Consider the following 18,743-nt stretch of genomic DNA (forward strand, 5'->3'; position numbering starts at 1 on the left):
GAGACTCCTCCAGCAGAGCCGCGGCAGGAGCGAGTGAGTGGGCCCAGGCGAGCGCGGCACACTTCCGGGACGTGGGGCGCCTATCCCGTGATATTTCCCCTCCGCTCTTCCCGCAGCAGTTGTCTTGCCGCTTGGGATTTAGGACGAACCGCCTGTCCCAGAGGCCTTGTCGGGAAGGCAGCATTAGTCTCCGCGGTCCCCTGGAGGGGCGTTGGAGGAGGGGGCGGCGCAAATAGGGACTCGAGGTCCGCCGTGGGAATGATCCACGAACTGCTCTTGGCTCTGAGCGGGTACCCAGGGTCCATTTTCACGTGGAACAAGCGGAGTGGCCTCCAGGTACCGTCTAGCTCAGCGCGGGAACTCGGGAGCGCAGAATGGGCGGGCCAGCGCCAGTGCCCGGGGGAGGAGTCTGCGGGGTCGAAGGGCGGGGCTTCCAGGCGCTGAGGTGTTCGCGGGGCGAGTCCCTGGGCTGGTAACCGTGGAAGTGCCTGAAGGGCGTCGGCGCGCTGGAGCTCACCTCGAGAGGGCTGGGCCGGGCCGGCTAACTGTAGGAGGACGCCGGAGGGTGCGGGGAGGAGGAGGGAGCACGCGACCCTGCCTAAGGTTGAGGTATCTAAGCGAGAGTTGCTGGGGAACTGGATGTTCAAGTGAAGGAGGCGCTTTCACCAGTTTTCACGCACGCACTGCTTTAAAGTGAGCTTTGAAAGCTAGTCCAAATACGTAGCGCTTAACACACTGTACGGGGTCAGCCAGTTTTGTTGACTGAAAAACGAAGGAGTGTTTCCCTCATTACTCCTTTCCCAGGAAATTTCTGCACTAGGAGAATTTGGAAGGCGATTTTCATGTAACCAGGAATGTATACGGAGGAAGGGCTAGGTACTATATGCATTATCTCTTTTAATCTTCACAGCCACCTACCTCCACTTCACGGATTAACTCCCTGTACCTGGTAGCTAGTCATTAGTGAGCTTCGTCCTGAACACCAGGTGTGCTTGGCTCCAGTATGTGAACCATTCTTTTCTACTTCTGCTTTCAGTAATATTATCCAGTCCTCTCAATAACTTAGTAACTTAGGTATTGTTAGCCCCAGTTTACAAAAGAGCAAAATGAAGCTCAGAGAAATTCATGGTGACTAGGCCTGGTAATGACAAGATTTGAATCTAGCTCTGATCACAAAGTCATGCCAATTCTAAACCAAGCAACAGATTCTTCGTTATAGAGAACAAACTGTTGGTTACCAGAGGGGAGGGGCGTGGAGGAATGGGTGAAATAGGTGATGGAGGTTAAGGGGTGCACTTCTTGTGATGAGCACTGGGTGTTGTATGGAAGTGTTGAATCACTGTATTATCTACCTGAAACTGGTATTACACTTCGTTAACTAACTGGAATTTAAGTGAAAAAAAAAAAAAGTCATGCCTATTCCTATAAGAATTGGCGGTATAGGCTGTGGAAGAGCAGAAAAATGACTTTTATTATATAAAACCTATAAATCAGATTCCTCTCCATATTTTCCCCTGTAAAACTAGCACAATGGCAGGTATATAGGAAGGAAATGCTTAGGAAGTATTTGTGGGAACTTGACTTCTTAAGGTCTCAGAGTTAAAGTCACTTCAGAAAAAATTTTCTCTGACCATCTCTTTAGGTATCCTCACCATATGCCATTACTCTCCATCACAGCAGCTTGTTTATTTCCCTCATGGGACTTAGCACAGTTCATATTGTTTATTTTTGCTACCTGTTAATAGTGGTTTTCCCTCATAGTTTGCCCATAGGGGCAAAGACTATAGTGGTTTTCTTCATCAATGTAGCCAGCAGAGTTTCTGCCATATAGTAGGTGTTCAGATATTTATGGAAGGAAAAAAGACTACTAAAAACAGAAAATACTGCATACTTTCTGCAGAGCACTGTTTTTCACAATCAAATAAAGGTAAAAATTGTTTTGTATGCCAAATATTGATAAAAAATCATTTTATGATAATATTGAATATATGTACACATTAACCTAAGTATAAACTCAAGCATATTGCTCTTAAAAAACTATTAAACCAAATATCTGTTACAAAGTAAACAAAACTACCAAATGGATAAATTCAAAATAACATTAATGTATAGTTTCTCAACCTTGGCATTATTGACGCTGTAGACTGGATAATTCTTTGTTGTGGGGTGTGTCTTGCTTGTGCATTATAGGATGTTTAGCCACATCCATGGCCTCTACCCACTAGATGTCAGTAGTACCCCCTGAATTGTGGCAATCAAAAGTATCTCCAGACATTTACCAAATGGTGCAAAATTGCCTCTGATTGAGAACCGGTGATTTAATGTGACATACACTATTGTTTTGCTGAAACTAAATCTCCAACACTGAGTTTAATAATAGTATGACTGCTATAGATCTCTGTTTTGACTTCAGTAAGTCTGTGGTAAAGAATGCCTGTTAATATAAGAAAGTTATACCCAATGGTATCAATAACTTCAAGGTATTGTTTGCTGTTTCAGAATAACTAGACCCTGAACTTTTATAAAACTCTGCCAACAAAGCACTGCTCAAAATTCCAATTTTAGTGGGAATATCACTTGATAACTGGGTAGAGCGGTCCTGATAATGAAAAATTGCTTTCATGTATTGAGCGCTTGCAGTGTGTATGGCTTTACATGTATTAACATTAATCCCCACAATTACCATCTCCACTTTCTAGGTATGAAACTGAGGCACAGAGAGGTATTTTAATTTGCCTAAGATTTCATGCAAGTAAGAGGCAACTCAGGGATTCAAACCTGGCAATCTGACTCTAAATATGAGTTCTCTCTCTCTTTTTTTTTTTTTTTTTCAAAGCCACAGGCAAGGCTTTATTGGGGCTACAGCTCCAGCTGAAGGGAGCTGCACTAACAGAGTAATTAGGCTGGCCTCCAAAGGCCGATTCTTAAGCACTGTGTTGTGGTACCTCTTAAGTTATTAACTTGAAGATATGGTAGGTGTTATGTCATTAAAATCTGCATTAAGTGGATTCCTAAACATATTGTGGATTCAGTAGCAGAAAAATTCTTCTTTCCCTATTTTTTACTGCATTTACTGTCAGGTAAAGATGGCATCCACAAAATATAGTACTCACGATATAAATATGTAATATGCTAAGTTCCTTGGGGATAGTAACTACATCTGATTTTGTTCACTGTTTAATCTTGGGATATTAACACAGTGCCTGGGGTAAGTAGGTGTTCGTTAAAAGACGGTTGATCCTCCAAAGAAGATATACAGTGGCCAATAAGCAAATGAAAAGATTATAGATATGGCTGATTTTTAGGGAAATGCAGATCAAAAGCACAATGAGATACCATTTTATACCCTTCAATCAAAAAAACAGAAAATGACAAGTGTGGGTGAGATCGTGGAGAAATTAGAACCCTTGTGCATTACTGGTGGGAACGGAAAATGGTGCAGCCCCTGTGGAAAATAATATGGTGACTTCTCAAAAAAAATTAAACCTAGAACTACCAAACGATCCAGCAATTTCATTTCTAGGTATACATCCCAAAATATCTTCATACACGTGAACAGATATTTGTATACCCACGTTAATAGCAGTATTATTTGCTATAGCCAAAAGGTAAAAGTAACTCAAGCGTCCCTTGGCAGATGAATTGGATAAACAAAATGCTGCACAAACATACAGTGGAATATTTTTCAGTCTTAAAAAGGAAGGAAATTCAAATGATACATGCTACAACATGGATTAACCTTGGAGACACTATGCTAAGTGAAAAAAGCCAGTCATCGAAGGACAAATATTGTATTTACACTTATTTGAAGTACTTAGAATGGTCAAAATTATAGAGACAAGAAAGAGAAGGGTGGTTGCCAGGGGCTGGGGGGAGGGAGGAATGGGAAGTTAATGTTTAACGGATACAGAGTTTCAGTTTGGGAAGATAAAGTTCTGGAGCTGGATGGTGGTGATGGGTGCACGACAGTGTGAATGCACTTAACGCCACAGGGCTGTACTTCTTAGACGATGGCTAAAATAGTAACTTTTATGTTATGTATATTTTACCACAATATAAAAAAAAATATGGTTGAATGATACATTCTCCTACGACTGTTCTACTTGAACTGCTGTGAAACCTTTATATAGCATAGTAGGTTATTGTTTGGCCTTTATTTCAATTAAAATAATACCCAATGAAATGAAATACCAAATACAAATGAAAATATGGACACTACATTTATATGTCCAATTATAAGGGGCTTTTGTAGGTTATAGTATGTTACGTTAGTTTTACATTTTTATTGAAATGAAAATAAAATTTAAGATTTTATAGAGATTTTATAGAGAATTCGTAAATCTTAAGAATATGTCCGACAGGGGCGCCTGGGTGGCACAGCGGTTAGAGCGTCTGCCTTCAGCTCAGGGCGTGATCCTGGCGTTACGGGATCGAGCCCCACATCAGGCTCCTCTGCTATGAGCCTGTTTCTTCCTCTCCCACTCCCCCTGCTTGTGTTCCCTCTCTCTCTGGCTGTCTCTATCTCTGTCACTGGCTGTCTCTATCTCTGTCAAATAAATAAATAAAATCTTAAAAAAAAAAAAAAAAAAGAATATGTCCGACAAACCCCTGGAGTCTGCAGATCCTAGTCTGAGCAGTATCACTAAAGAGACTTTGTTGAAATCAGGTCCAAAACTCCATATCCTTATAGGCCATCCCTGAAAGATTGAGTAAGAAACAAGTAATAGTAGCCACCTGTGGGGAGGTTGACTTGTTTTAATGTACAACATTTGGTAGTGTTTGAATTCTTTACCATGTGTTACCACCTATTTCAGTAAACTACTTACTAGGTCAAGGATGGGGGGCAATACCTTGTAGCACTTTAGAACTTACCACGCTTAAATGGGCATCTTAAGAAGGGAAGTGATTCATAGTATGAAGCCTTTGAAGCACCTCAAAGGTATGGGGGCGTCAGTGTTCTTAGCCTGTTCCTCTTCCAACAGGTGTCACAGGACTTCCCATTTCTCCATCCCAGTGAAACCAGCGTCCTGAACCGACTCTGCCGGCTGGGTACGGACTATATTCGCTTCACCGAGTTCATCGAACAGTACACAGGCCATGTGCAGCAACAGGTAGGCTGCTGTTCCCAGGGAACGGACACCTCCAGAGGTCAGGGGCCATGTCAGGTTTTCAGTGAATCCATTGGTAATTGGTATGAAATAAGTCTCAAGATGTTATGAATTTCTTTTTTTTTTTTTTAAAGATTTTATTTATTTATTTGACAGAGACAGAGACAGCCAGCGAGAGAGGGAACACAAGCAGGGGGAGTGGGAGAGGAAGAAGCAGGCTCATAGAGGAGGAGCCTGATGTGGGGTTCGATCCCATAACGCCGGGATCACGCCCTGAGCCGAAGGCAGACGCTCAACCGCTGTGCCACCCAGGCGCCCCACAAGATGTTATGAATTTCTTATCATTGAATTATTCAAGTGAGGGCCAGGTAACTAGGTCAAACAAGGGAGAAAATATACACAGGGACCAATCTAGGTAGATTGGTATAAGAGAAAATATGCTTTGCCTGGGTTTAGGAGACCCGAGTTAAATCACTCTGAGCTGGACCAGAGTTCCAATTCCAATGGTAAAAGCATGAAGCATCATTTCGGATCTTTTTGCCATTTTGCTTCTAACTCCCTTAGTCACATGGAAGCAATCAGCTAAAATCTTTGGGCTTCATTTTTCTTATATGAAAATATAAGAGATAAATCAGAGAAGGTGCTTGGCACATAGCAAGCACTTAATAAATATTATCCATTAATATGAATTAATTGGAAGTGTACACTATTAATTGTGATTAATGGTGTAGAGGTCAAGAATTTGTGTCCTGCTCTACCATTTACTGGCCGTAGACTGCTTGGCAGTAACCTAATGCTCAGTAACTATGGCTCAGTTCACTTACCTATAAAATAGAGGTAATAGGTAGCACCTATCTCCTAGGCTTGTGAAGATTAAACAAGGTAAATCATGCAAAGTGCCTGGGGCATAGGAAGCACTTGTATTTTTTTTAAAGAGAAATTTTAAAGTTCCCTCTCATTTTTAACAGTCCTTAATTCTGTCTGTGGTAAGTAAAAAGATTGCTGAATTGTGTGACTCTGATTCAGTGATGACTGTTGCCCAGTTGAAACAATGATTCTGGTTGAGGAGAAAGGTGGGGACTTCTGGAAAGGAAAAGGAAGGATTCCTGAAATAAGGCAGTCAGTACCGTCTGTTATATAAGCTGGTTGTCAGGCCCTTGATGGTCATCTGTGGGACAGAGGAGTTGGAGAATAATGCCTTATATTTTCATCTCTGGGACAGGGATTCTGATTCTCTCAAAAGGATTTTATTGCAAATGCGTAAGCTAAATGTGAGTTTAAAATCTAATCAGTGTCATTTTGTGAGTTTAAAATCTAATCGTGCCATTTTGCTATAAAATCATATTAATGAGGGCACATGAATTAATCAGAATTGGAACCCATATATTTATATAGATGAAAAGGCCTCTAGTTTTAATTTTGTAAGTAACATGTAAAAGAAAAAAACCTGTCCTGTGTTCCTGTGACTATATAGATTTTATCTTATATAATATGTGAATTTCTGCTTTCCCAAATTCTAAAGATATCTGTAGTGCCTCTTTTTTTGGAACAGTAAAAAGCATACTTAAGTTCTCTTTCATTTAGTGATAAATGAAGACATTCAGTTCTCTAAAATGATACACGATCAAAACAAATTTGGCTGGTTGTAAGCCCATCTGGTCTATTTCACCCTGTACCCATGCCAGTCTTATTATAGCTGTGAACCTTTATCTTCAGGAAATGCTAGTATCCTTCGCAGCATCCTCAGACTACACCGTGCCTCGTAACCCCCGAGTCTAAGCTTCCTACCCCACTCGTTGTGGTATTCTGTGATTGTATCTACTGCCCCCAGAGCCTAATCATCCAAGTCAGTACATAGCCAGAGAGGCTGGTCATCATGGCCTCTAGTCACTTCTTCTGCAATTCCCCGTGTAAAATACAGACGAGGCTCTTAGAAAAAATTGCAGGTCTCATGAGAGACAAGCCATATTCATGAGTGGGCTCTTGGTGAGAGTCTTATCACTCTTCGTGTTGACTATCAGATTCATGCTCCTGATGAATTACCAGGCCAGGCAGGAGAAGGGATGTTAGAAGGAGGATTAAGTTCATTTTATTTATTCAGTAAATATTTACCCTGTGTTCAAAGAACTGTGCTAGTAGCTGAAATACAAAGATGAATAAAGTGCGTGTCCTGGGGCGCCTGGGTGGCTTAGTCGTTAAGTGTCTGCCTTCGGCTCAGGTCATGATCCCTGGGGTCCTGGGATAGAGTCCCACATCAGGCTCCCTGCTCGGGGAAGCCTGCTTCTCCCTCTCCCCTTGCTTGTGTTCCCTGTCTCGCTGTGTCTCTCTGTCAAAATAAAATAAAATAAAATAAAATAAAATAAAAAAATAAAAAAGTGTGTGTCCTGCCTTCACAAAGCTCTGGGTCTAGAGAGGGGGCATATAAACAAAAGTACAGTTCGAGCACTACCGAGAGATGCTATGAAGGCACCAAAGGGGAGCAGTCCATTTCCGAGGGAGAATTAGGAAGGGCTCTGAGAAAAGAGGTGCTTGAGTTGGGTCCTGTAGGAAGAGTAGGTATTTGTCACAAAGATGAGTACACAGTTATAAGTGGAACACATCCAGATTCATGGAGGTGAGAAATAGAAGCAAGGCACATTTGGTGAACTGTGGGTAGTTTGGAAATGAGACTGTGAAGTTGGAAGCAGTAAAAGATAATTTTGGAGAGATAGTTAAGGGCCCGAATGTAGAAGTCATCGTATGCCATGCAGAGGAGTGGAGATATTATTCTGGGGCAGTGGGAAGCCGCAAAAGGGATTTAAGCTGAAAGTTTTAAGGTTAGTTGTAGAAAAATCTCCACTGACAATATGAGGTATTACCTGGTTGTTTATTTTAGAAAGAGAAAGAGAGAGAATCTTAAGGACACTCCGTGCTCAGTGCAGAGCCCGACGTGGGGCTCCATCTCACAACCCTGAGATCATGACCTGAGCCGAGATCAAGAGTCAGACGCTTAACTGACTGAGCCACCCAGGTGCCCCCTACCTGACTGTAACATCTAGGCTGCATGGGAAATTAAAATATCACATTTATTTAAAAGGTCAAAACTCAAAATCTGTCTCTCTAGTTGGATTTTCCTCTCATTGAAGCACTGCTTTGATTTGGAATCATTTAAGCAAAATCAGTAACACTAATAAAGGATAATGTTTTCCTCAGGTTTTGGCGTCTGAGCTGTGAGGCTGAGTTCTCTCTGTTTGATTTCAGGATCACCATCCTTCTCAGCAGGGCCAAGGCGGGTTACATGGAATCTACCTAAGGGCCTTCTGCACGGGGCTGGATTCGGTTTTGCAGCCTTATCGCCAAGCACTGCTTGATTTGGAACAAGAGGTGAGAGAGGAGATACGGGAAAGACGTCTCTGGGGCAGCCAATTACGGCATGTTCTTGAGTTTGAAATACCCTTTGATGTGGTCAGGTAGTTAAGAGAGAGCTATTTTCTGCATGGCTGAAGGGTACGGTATATTCTGTGATTGCCCAGGCCACAAAGTGACATGCAGATCATGGCGAAGGTTCTTGAGTGCGTTTATCAGAGCCCTAGCTCTGTGTTTTGGTCACCTGAAAAATCAGAATTAGTACTCTACAAATTATTAATTCTCGATAGCCTAACACGAACATGGAGCCCATTCTCAGATTCTCATCTTGTTTTCAGAGATCAAATAGATTTGAGATAGTTTTATCTGGAGCCCTAATCACAGAGTTTTTTGTTGCAGTTCCTGGCTGACCCCCATCTTTCCATATCACATGTCAATTACTCCTTGGATCAGGTATGTTGCCCAAATAATAAAATGCCTTGGAATCTGTTGATATTGTTAGAATAATCTAACTTAAGGGGCGCCTGGCTGGCTCAGTTGGTGGAGCGTGGGACTCTTGATCTCAGGGTTGTGAGTTTGAGCCCCACATTGGGTGGAGAGATTACTTAAGAATAAAAAATCTTTTTTAAAAAAAATGAGGAATTAAAAAAAAAAAAAAAGAGGGGCACCTGGGTGGTTCAGTTAAGCACCTGACTCTTGATTTTGGCTCAGGTCATTATCTTAGGGTTTGTGAGATCAAGCCCCGCATCAGGCTCTGCACTGGGCATGCAGCCTGCTTAGGATTCACACTCTCTCTCTCTCCCTCTGCCCACCCCCCTCTCTAAAAAGATTAAAAAACTAAAATTAAAAGTTTAAAAAAAAAGAATAATCTAACTTAAGACATTATTTTTGAGAACATTTTTCCTTCTGAATTCAGAGTCCGGCATTTTATATTTTGTATGCTTTCCGAAATCAGAACTGTTTAGAAAGCTCCAAATTTAGTGAAAATCTAATGTCTGATATTAATGCTCTATATTGACTTCAATATTAACAATTATGCTAGCCTCAGAAATAGAAACTGCTTCTATCTGTCATTCTCTTTCTGCAGCCAAACCCATATCAAATTGCCTTAACATACTGGATCTTGGCTGTTCTGTGGTATTGCCATCTTTGTGTTAAGTGGGACCATTTAGAAACAATAGCATTTCCTGAGTCAATTTTTTTTCCTTGTACTTGGTTATGTACCCTCCTAATTATTCTCTGCTTTGCAGTTCCAGCTCCTTTTTCCCTCTGTAATGGTTGTGGTAGAACAAATTAAAAGTCAAAAGGTGAGAACTTTCCTTTTTTCCTTTGCTGTGGTAAGCACCAAGGATGTATTCATAATTAATTTTGCCTTACATTCTTTTTTGAAAACCCTAGTTTTTCGTTTTTATTTATTTATTCATTCTTTTAATAATATTTGCTTGGGTATCATGCTAAATGTCAGAAATGCAAAAATAAGTTATGACACGGCCCTCAAGCACCTCCTGATCCAGAAGGTGGAGGTAATATTAATAGATGTATCCCAGAATGCTGCTGGGTAGGAGCAAAATGCTATGGATGGTATTTGGAGGTGAGAGCATTTTACACTAAGGTTTTAGAATTTTTGGATATGGGGGCGCCTGGGTTGCTCAGTCGGTTAAGCATCTGCCTTTGGCTCAGGTCACAATCTCCCGGTCCTGGGATGAGCCCCAGGTCATGCTGCCTGCTCAGCGGGGAGTCTGCTTCTCCCTCTGCCTCTGTCCCTCCCCCTGGCTCATGCTCTCTTTCTTTTGCTCTCAAATAAATGAAATGTCCTAAAAAAACCCTGTATGGATATGGATCTTGAGGAGAAGTGGAAAGTTCATTTTAGAAGGAATAGATTTATGATTAAGGTGCTGGCAGTTTTCTAAGAATTAGATCATTGGCTGAAACCCAGATGCTTATTTTACTAAATATGCCTGTTCTTATCCCAAGTTTTTATCCTGTGCGTTGAAAAGTGAGGGTCCCCAATACCAGGAGAATGCCTTTTCTGGGCAGAGGTAATAACTAAGGAGAAAATGCTTTGAGATTTAGAAGAAGAATCTGGTAGTCCATAGCTGGATGAAAAAGGACAAATGGATTAAATGTTTAGCTCATTTATGTTTTTAAGCTGTTATATTTGTGCCTTAGCTTATTGGGAGTGTTTACCTTAATAAATATAACTAGTTAACCACTTAATTTGCCAGATTGCTGCTTCATTTTTGTGCTGTATAAGTATAGAAATTTCTATTGTGCTGAGTTCATTCTGAGCCAGCAAAGCCAGTAGGGGATGTGTGTTTGGCCCTTCAAAGCTCATTACCCTCATCAGATAACATTCAGCTTTTACTGTGTACTTACTCTACACCAGGCTCTGTGCTCAGTGCTTCACATACTTGATCCCATTCAGTCCTCTGCGGGGTCAGGTAGCTTAAGGAATGTGGTTTAGTGTCACACAGATGGTAGGAGATGGTAGAGCTGGGATCTAAACCCGGGTGGGTCTGACTCAAAAGATTGTGCTCTTAACCATTCCACTAAACTGTCCCCCCAAGATGGAGGGGACCTCCTAGGTAAGTAGAGTTAGTGTAAGTGTTCTGGGCTTGGCTGCACATCTCAGTTGACTTTCGGTTTCCATTGGCCACAGGAAGAAGAAGAGTAGAAAGTGAGTAGAGCGATTGCAGATGGGCTAATCTTCCTCCTTGCCCAGGTGGTGGTAGAGAAGCCAGAGTGCTCTGGCTCTAGAAAGTTAAAGAATGAGGTCTCAAGAACATGGGTGGGGGTGAGAACAGGGGTGATAGCCAACAGACACAAAGGATCCTTTTAAAGGGATGGAAATGTTGTAAAACTAGATTATAGCAATGGTTGCACAACACTGTAAATTTACTAAAAATTGTTGAACGGTATACTTAAAATGGATGAATTTTATGGTATATAAATTATACCTCAATAAAGCAGTTTTAAAAAGAGAGAGCCAGAAGGACATAGAAGGAGGAAACAGGTTTTTGGAAAACCGTATGCCTTATATATAGTCCGAATTAGGCCTTGATCTGAAATAAAGAGCTTTCTTTACCTCTTAGCTTGGAATTTCAACTCTAAATGATTCTGGTCTCTCTAGTGCAGTAGTTCACAAAGTTTGTTTTACGCTAGAATCACTTGCAGCTGAGCGCTAAAACCACGCGCCTGGGCCCTACCCCAGAGATGCTGATTCTGTAAGGCTGGCGTTGAGCCCAACAATTTGCATTTCTTACAAACTCCCAGGTGCTGCTGCTGCTGGTGATGGGAGACGGGTTGGGTGGAGAGGCGAAAGGAGGGTTGAGGGTCCATACTTTTGAAAACAACTATTATGGTACCGTGATCTATGATAAGAAATATATATTTGGTCTTTATCCCCTTTCTGACACAGAGCTTCTAAAATCCTTGGAATTTCGTGAGTGATAAGAGTGATAAAGGTGTCTTGATAGTCACAACAAACCCGTATTAACCACACCTGCGTCTATGTTAATGAAGTGACTTTTGGAAAACACCTAAGGGTGGGCTGGTTGCCAGGAGAACCAGCCATTTGATTGGAGGATTGAGACTTTACACCCCTGACCTCTGGGGAGGGGAAAGGGGCTGGAGATTGAGTTCAGTCACCAGTAGCCAATGATTTAATCAAGTGTACCTATGTAATGAAGCCTCTAGAAAAAGCCGGAAGGACTGCTTTCAGAGAGCTTGTAAGTTGAGGAACTGGGACGCTGCTTCGTGCTACGCTGCTGGGCCCACACTCCAGGGGGACGGAAGCTCCTTTGTTTGGGTCCTCACACTATGCATCTCTTCATCTGACTCTTGATTCATATCTTTAGTATGCTTTTTAAAAACAGGTAATCTAGTGAGTTAAACAGGCTTTCTGTGTTCTGTGAGCTGCATTAGCAAATTAATGGAATCCAAGGAGAGGGTCCCGGGAACTTCTGATTTATCAGTCCTGGGCTTGGAGTCAGAAGCAGAGGACATGACCTGTAGGACACCCAGCTGGTGTTCGAGAATTGCTTGGTGTTGTGGGGAAAACTGCCCCCCAAACACGTTGGAATTGAAATAAGAATCAGAACTATACATAGATCTTGATCTCCATTATCTGGATTGTGCCCTCTGGACTGAATACCGAATACGAGTTTGTGCTGCCTGAACTGTTAAAATGGAATCAAGTTTGACAAGGCTGTATTTTGCAGATTCATGGTTGTCAAATCCTGGAAACGGTATACAAACACAGCTGTGGGGGTCTGCCTCCTGTTCGCAGTGCACTAGAAAAGTAAGTTATTGCTTAATTGGGAATTGGGGGCAGGGGTGGGTGATCAAGTGACTTGGCTTTGCACTTGTTTTATTTTCAGGTCATCTCACGTTACCCTCTGGGAAAAGTTATGACCAAGATAGAAAAGATCCATGAGCTTTTTCTGTGTAGAGCAGGATAGAAAAACCTGCATGTATGATGGCTGAGAAACTGCAAAAAGAGTGTTACAGAGTGTTGAGTATCAAAGCTAGGTTCTATCGAGTTGCCTAGATAACCTTGAAGCAATGCTTTTTAATTTGGGGATCTAATTATCCTTGGAGAATTTCCATTACATGTGCGGGATAACTAAACGTGTATTTTGAGTAGCTGATATTTCATATCAAGGGCCTTAAAAGTGTTCACACTCTATAATCCCATAATGCCACTCTTAGAAATTTTATCCTAACAATTATTTGAAAGAAGAAAATAAGCATATGCAGAAACATTCATTGCAATGTTGTCTGTTATATCAGGAAATTAGAAAATTACCAGCAGCGGAAGAAAGCTAAATAGATGTGCATTCACTTCATAGTCTATCAATGTAAATTAAAATTAAAAATACTATAAATAATTTTCCAGAACATACTTAAGGAACTTAATTTTCTATTACTGGGCTTTTTTTTTTTTTTCCTAATAAAAGAACTGCATTTTGATTGTAGAAAATAGAGACATGCAAAGAGAAATAGAAATATTTTCTAATCTTTGAGATACACAATTTAACTTCTGTATGTTTATATATAAATATACATAATTTTCTGCATGGAATATAAAATCTTACATAGGTCATATGATAAGTGCGTGTTTGTTATGTATTTTCAGGGTCCAAACTTTATAGACTCAAATGTGCAAAATGTAAATGGCCTTCCATTTGATTTTTTTTAAAGAGAGATTCCATCCAGTTAGCTTACTATAAATAGCAAACTCAAGCTCAGTTTCTTTTCTCCCCAAGTTATTTTGAAAATTTCCAGATCTACAAAAAAGTTGAAAGAACCAGTACAATAAACACCTGTATATCCTTTAGCTTCACTAATTAACATATGACCACATTTTTTTCCCCTCTATATAGACTGTGAAATATATACATGTAAATAAATATATACACGTGCACACCACATTTTTTTTTTGCTGAATCATTTGAAGGGCTTAACTACCAAATACTTCAGTTTGGTATCTCTTTAGCAAAAAGACTTATATAACCTCAATTCTCTTATATAACCTCAATACCATATTACACCCAAAAAAGTGGACATTAATTCAACATTATATTATCCAAAATCTGAATTTCTCCAGTTGTCCCCCAGAAGTCCTTTCCCATTGTTCTTTTTTGAGCTCCCGGATGTAGTCTGTGTCCTCATGTGGCATTTGGCAGTCACCTCTCTTTAGTCCCCTTTAATTTGGAACAGTGCCCTTTTTAATCTTTGATGACAATTGACATTTTAAGAATCTTGACCGATTGTCTTGTAAACTGTTGCACGATCTGGATTTTTCTGATTATTTCCTGATTAGATTTACCTTAAACATTCTTGGCAAGAACACTACATACCATAGGGCGTATTATTTCTTGTTGCATCACATCAGAAGGCACAGAAAGTGTGTTCCATTATTGGTGGTGTAGAAGCTCGATCACTTGGTTTCGGTGTTTTCTGTCAGATCTCTCCATTTCAAAGGCACATTTTCCTCTTTGTAATTAATGTTTTCTGGGAAGTGATCCTTTGAGACCATGAGAATATCGCATTCTCCAACAGGCTTTCTGCATTTTGTTGAATACACTTCTTCAGGTATACCTGCCTCTCACAGAGTGAATCTACTCTTTCCATGTGATTCCAACAAGAATAAATTTAATACGTCAGCCAAAAAGACTCCGATAAGCGCGTTTAATTTTAACAAGAACCCTCAGTTTTGAAACTCACTTTACACAAAAGGAGAAAAGAAAATGTGCCTCTTCTAAAAAAAACTAGCGGAACGTTTACTGAACGTTTAGACTTCAGTATGTAGCCTGCAAGTTTGGAAATTTAATCACTTAGTTCGTCCACAGACATTTAAATTAAAATAGCACAATTACTTGTAGTTTAATTGGTCATTTCCCTTCTAAGTCATCAGACTCTCAGGGCTCTGTTTATCCTGTCGCAGTTTAGAGCGTGGCCTCTGTGCCCATGCGGGGTTTAATGGTCCTTAGGTGGACTTCTAAGGTTCCTGCTTTTCTCTCCACTCAGGATCCTGGCCGTGTGTCATGGGGTCATGTACAAGCAGCTCTCAGCCTGGATGCTACATGGACTTCTCCTGGATCAGCACGAAGAGTTCTTTATCAAACAGGGTCCGTCTTCTGGTAACGTCAGTGCCCAGCCAGAAGAGGATGAAGAGGATCTGGGCATTGGGGGACTGACAGGAAAACAGTTGAGAGAACTCCAGGACTTGGTGAGAGCATAGCAGAAAGACTAGCATACTCCTGCCAGGAGTCAGGAAAGTCTGTAGCTAGTTGACATTTCAGGGATTTCCAACCCGCCCCCCCCCCCCATTCTCAGCTCATCATAGTTGACGTACCTTTCACAAATTCTGCATATACAAACGCTTGAACTTGGTTTTATCTTAACACCTAACTTAATGTGAGACCACGAAATAGAAAATATATTTGTGAGATTCCTTTGTTTCCCCTCTTCCCAGTATATGCATTTATGAGGTTAATAACTCTTGTTTCTTAAGGTACATGTGGGCTATGTAGCTACCCTATAACTTTTAAATGCAGCTTGGAATTTCGATGAGCGTCCCCAAAGCCCTGTATTGTCTGTATTCATCCATTGATCCGTTTATTCATTCGTCCTGCTACAACATATTCTCAAATGCCTGTTACATATATGCCAGGCACTATTCTAGGAGAGTAACTGAGTGTTTAACTGAAGTAGAGGAATAAAATGTAGCAGACCCTGTCCTTAAAGACCTTACTGTTAGTGGAAAACATAGAAAAGTCAACAATGACATTACAGTGTGCTAAGTGCTCTGGAAAGAGCAAGTGCGGGTGTTCTCAGAACTGGGTCGTAGGGTAGCTGGAGAAGCTTTTCAGTGGAGTGCACATCTAAGTTGCAAAGAGTCTGGGAGGAGAGGTCAGGAAATGTTCCAGGCAGGGGGAAGGATGTGTACAAAGTACAGAGAACATGAAAGACGTGGCTTACTTGAGGAACCAGTAGTAATTCAATTGAAATGGTCAAATAAAGGCTGAAACACAAAGTGCAGGGGCAGCGGAGGGGATGGGGGAAGGTGCAGTCGATGGAGCTATTGAGGTAAGATCCTGAAAGCCCTTGTAAACAACGGGGAGGAATTTGGACTTGAACTCAAAAGAGCTGAGAGCCAGTGAAGAATTTTACATAAGAGGTTAACACAATCAGACTTTATGATAGGTGACTCCGGATAGTGTGTGGGGAAATTGTTTTTTAAAAAATCAAGACTAGCAGCAGGTGGGTCCAGTTAAGAGAATGTTGGGGACACCTGGGTAAAAAATAATTAAACCAAGGGTGGTGACAGTAAATATGCAGAAGAATAGAGTGGCTTGAGAGAGATCGAGGAGGTGGAATAGATAGGCCTTAGCGATTGGATGGGAGTCCAGATGGAAGAATCAAGAACGTCACCCAAATTTCTGCTTCAGCAGCTAGGCGCATAGTGATGATACGGAATGTGTGCGGCAGGTATTGGGAGAAAGAAGATGGATCTAATTTTGGACATGTTGAGGGGCGCCTGGGTGGTTCATCAGTTAAGCATCTGATTCTTGATATCAGCTGAGGTCTTGATCTTAGGGTCGTGAGTTCAAGCCTCGCATTGGGCTCCACGCTGGGTGTGGAGCCTACTTAAAAAAAAAAAAAAGATTTAATTTTGGACATGTTGATTTTGAGGTAGTTGCAGGCAGTGGGCTGAGCTTGGAGCTCATGAAAACGGTCTAACCTGAAGATAAAGAATAAGGAGTCATCAGCATATAGCAGTTTTTGACCTGGGGCCCATGGGTGGCTTTGGGAGGTTCTATGAAATGTATGTTTGTATATTTGTCTGAAAGGTCCATAGCTTTTATATAATGGCAGAGAGTCCTGAGATGTAAAAAGATTTAAAACACCTGTTAAAATGATCAATTCAGTGATGGAAGGAGATATGATTGTTGAAGAAGAGTGAGGAGAGAGAGAGAGGAAAAGAAGGTCTGGGCAAATGTCCTGAGGACCAGCCGCACTAGGGCACAAAACAGAAAGGGTGAACAGCAGAGCTCTAAGTCAGGATTGGGGGGCCCAGAGTTCCTGGTTGGAGCTGGAGGATAAGGGTCAAATCCAAAGCAAGTTGGAGGAACGGAAGGGGCCTGAGTGATTGGGTGGTGGGCATCTGGGGCTTCATGGGCTGCAGCAGTGGTTCTCCAACTTCCACGTGCGTCAGAATCAGCGGGAGAGCTTGTTAAAACACAGATGGATGGCTGGGTCTCATCTCCCAGGTTGCGCTAGACCTGGGGAGGGGCTTGAAATTTTGCATTTCTAATAAGCTTCCAAGTGAGTCTGATGCTGCTGGTCCCCGAGCCACACTTTCACAACCAGTTGGCTAAATGACTCGGGCTGTGTACTGTAAAGAGCTGGGCAGAGCCAGCATATATGACAAGATAATAAAGTCACATACCTGTAGACCTGGAAAAAATAAAGACTTACTATCCACGCTACAGGTAAGGAAACCGAGTTCCCCATCTACCGCACAAATGCTTACATAGTAAAGGCAGAGTGAGGACTAAAATCCTAATGTTAAAAAAAAAAACAACACTGTTATTTCCACCATGCTGTCCTGCTGTCTGAAAATGGAAATACGTCCATCTCTCTAACACTGGTAATTTAGGCATGGTGCAACTTCAGATTTAAAGTCCCTACTTCGGGGCGCCTGGGTGGCTCAGTTGGTTAAGATCCAACTCCTGATTTCAGCTCAGGTCGTGATCTCAGGGTCGTGAGATCAAGCCCCATGTGTGGCTCTGTGCTCAGCACAGCGTTTGCTTGAGTTCTCTGTCAACCTCTGCCCCTCCCCCACTCAGGCACACACTCTCTTTGTATAATAAATACATTTTAAAAAATTAAAGTCCCTACTTCTAGAAAATATAAATCATGGGTTGGGAGAATTAGTGATGTTTTCTTGCTTTCCACTTCTTTATACATCATGTCTGATGCGGATTTTTTCTTTGAGTAGCGCCTGATAGAGGAAGAGAACATGCTGGCACCGTCTCTAAAGCAGTTTTCCTTACGGGTGGAGATTCTGCCGTCCTACATTCCAGTGCGGGTTGCTGAAAAAATCTTGTTTGTTGGAGAATCTGTCCAGATGTTTGAGAATCAAAACGTAAACCTGACTAGGAAAGGTAAGAACCTCCCTGCCCAGTGGACCCTGTCCTCAAAGGCCCTTTTTTATATGCTTGGCCCCAGTGTGTTGCCTGGTCCAAGGGAGTGGCTATAGGATTTGTGCCCGAGATTGCGGCACAGCCGTGACGCGCTTATGTGAGAAGCAGGGGAAGGAGCTGTACCCTGAGGACTGGAAATCCTTGCCTGTCCTGCTGTTCGCTGTCTTCCTGCCTGCCTGTTTTGCAGGATCCATTTTGAAGAACCAAGAGGACACTTTCGCCGCGGAGCTGCATCGGCTCAAGCAGCAGCCGCTCTTCAGCCTCGTGGACTTCGAGCAGGTGGTGGATCGTATCCGCAGTACCGTGGCCGAGGTTCGTATGTCAGAGTTGGCTTTCTTAGCAAGAAAACAGACTAGTTCCCCAGAAATTGAGTACTTGACTTCCACTGCTTCTTGATGTGGTTGGAACTTGGCTTGGAGGGGCGCCTGGCTGGCTCAGTTGGTTAAGCGTCTGCCTTCGGCTCAGGTCGTGTCCTGGGGTCGAGTCTCCCATCGGGCTCCTTGCTCAGGGGGGAGCCTGCTTCTCCCTCTGTCTGCTGCTCCCCCTGCTTGTGTTCTCCCTCTCCCTCTCTGACAAA

General features: G+C 42.0%; 1 protein-coding gene across 3 annotated transcripts in view; it reads left to right on the forward strand.

Moving 5' to 3' along the window:
- The first annotated feature begins 204 nt into the window (after nt 1-204).
- Nucleotides 205-18,743, forward strand: part of TUBGCP4 (tubulin gamma complex associated protein 4) — a 35,042-nt gene continuing 16,503 nt past the window's right edge. For all 3 annotated transcript variants that reach the window (XR_005831938.1, XR_005831939.1, XM_040620518.1), the window contains exons 1-9: nt 205-336; nt 4,983-5,111; nt 8,349-8,471; nt 8,853-8,906; nt 9,704-9,760; nt 12,674-12,753; nt 14,985-15,186; nt 17,962-18,127; nt 18,354-18,478. Coding sequence is in view for 1 of the 3 variants with exons in the window: in XM_040620518.1 (XP_040476452.1) it covers nt 259-336; nt 4,983-5,111; nt 8,349-8,471; nt 8,853-8,906; nt 9,704-9,760; nt 12,674-12,753; nt 14,985-15,186; nt 17,962-18,127; nt 18,354-18,478 (1,014 nt within the window). In the remaining 2 variants the exon portion in view is untranslated. The remainder of the gene's footprint in view (nt 337-4,982; nt 5,112-8,348; nt 8,472-8,852; nt 8,907-9,703; nt 9,761-12,673; nt 12,754-14,984; nt 15,187-17,961; nt 18,128-18,353; nt 18,479-18,743) is intronic.

This window comes from Ursus maritimus, unplaced genomic scaffold (assembly GCF_017311325.1).
Source record: "Ursus maritimus isolate PB19 unplaced genomic scaffold, ASM1731132v1 scaffold_35, whole genome shotgun sequence".
Classification (NCBI taxonomy): domain Eukaryota; kingdom Metazoa; phylum Chordata; class Mammalia; order Carnivora; family Ursidae; genus Ursus; species Ursus maritimus.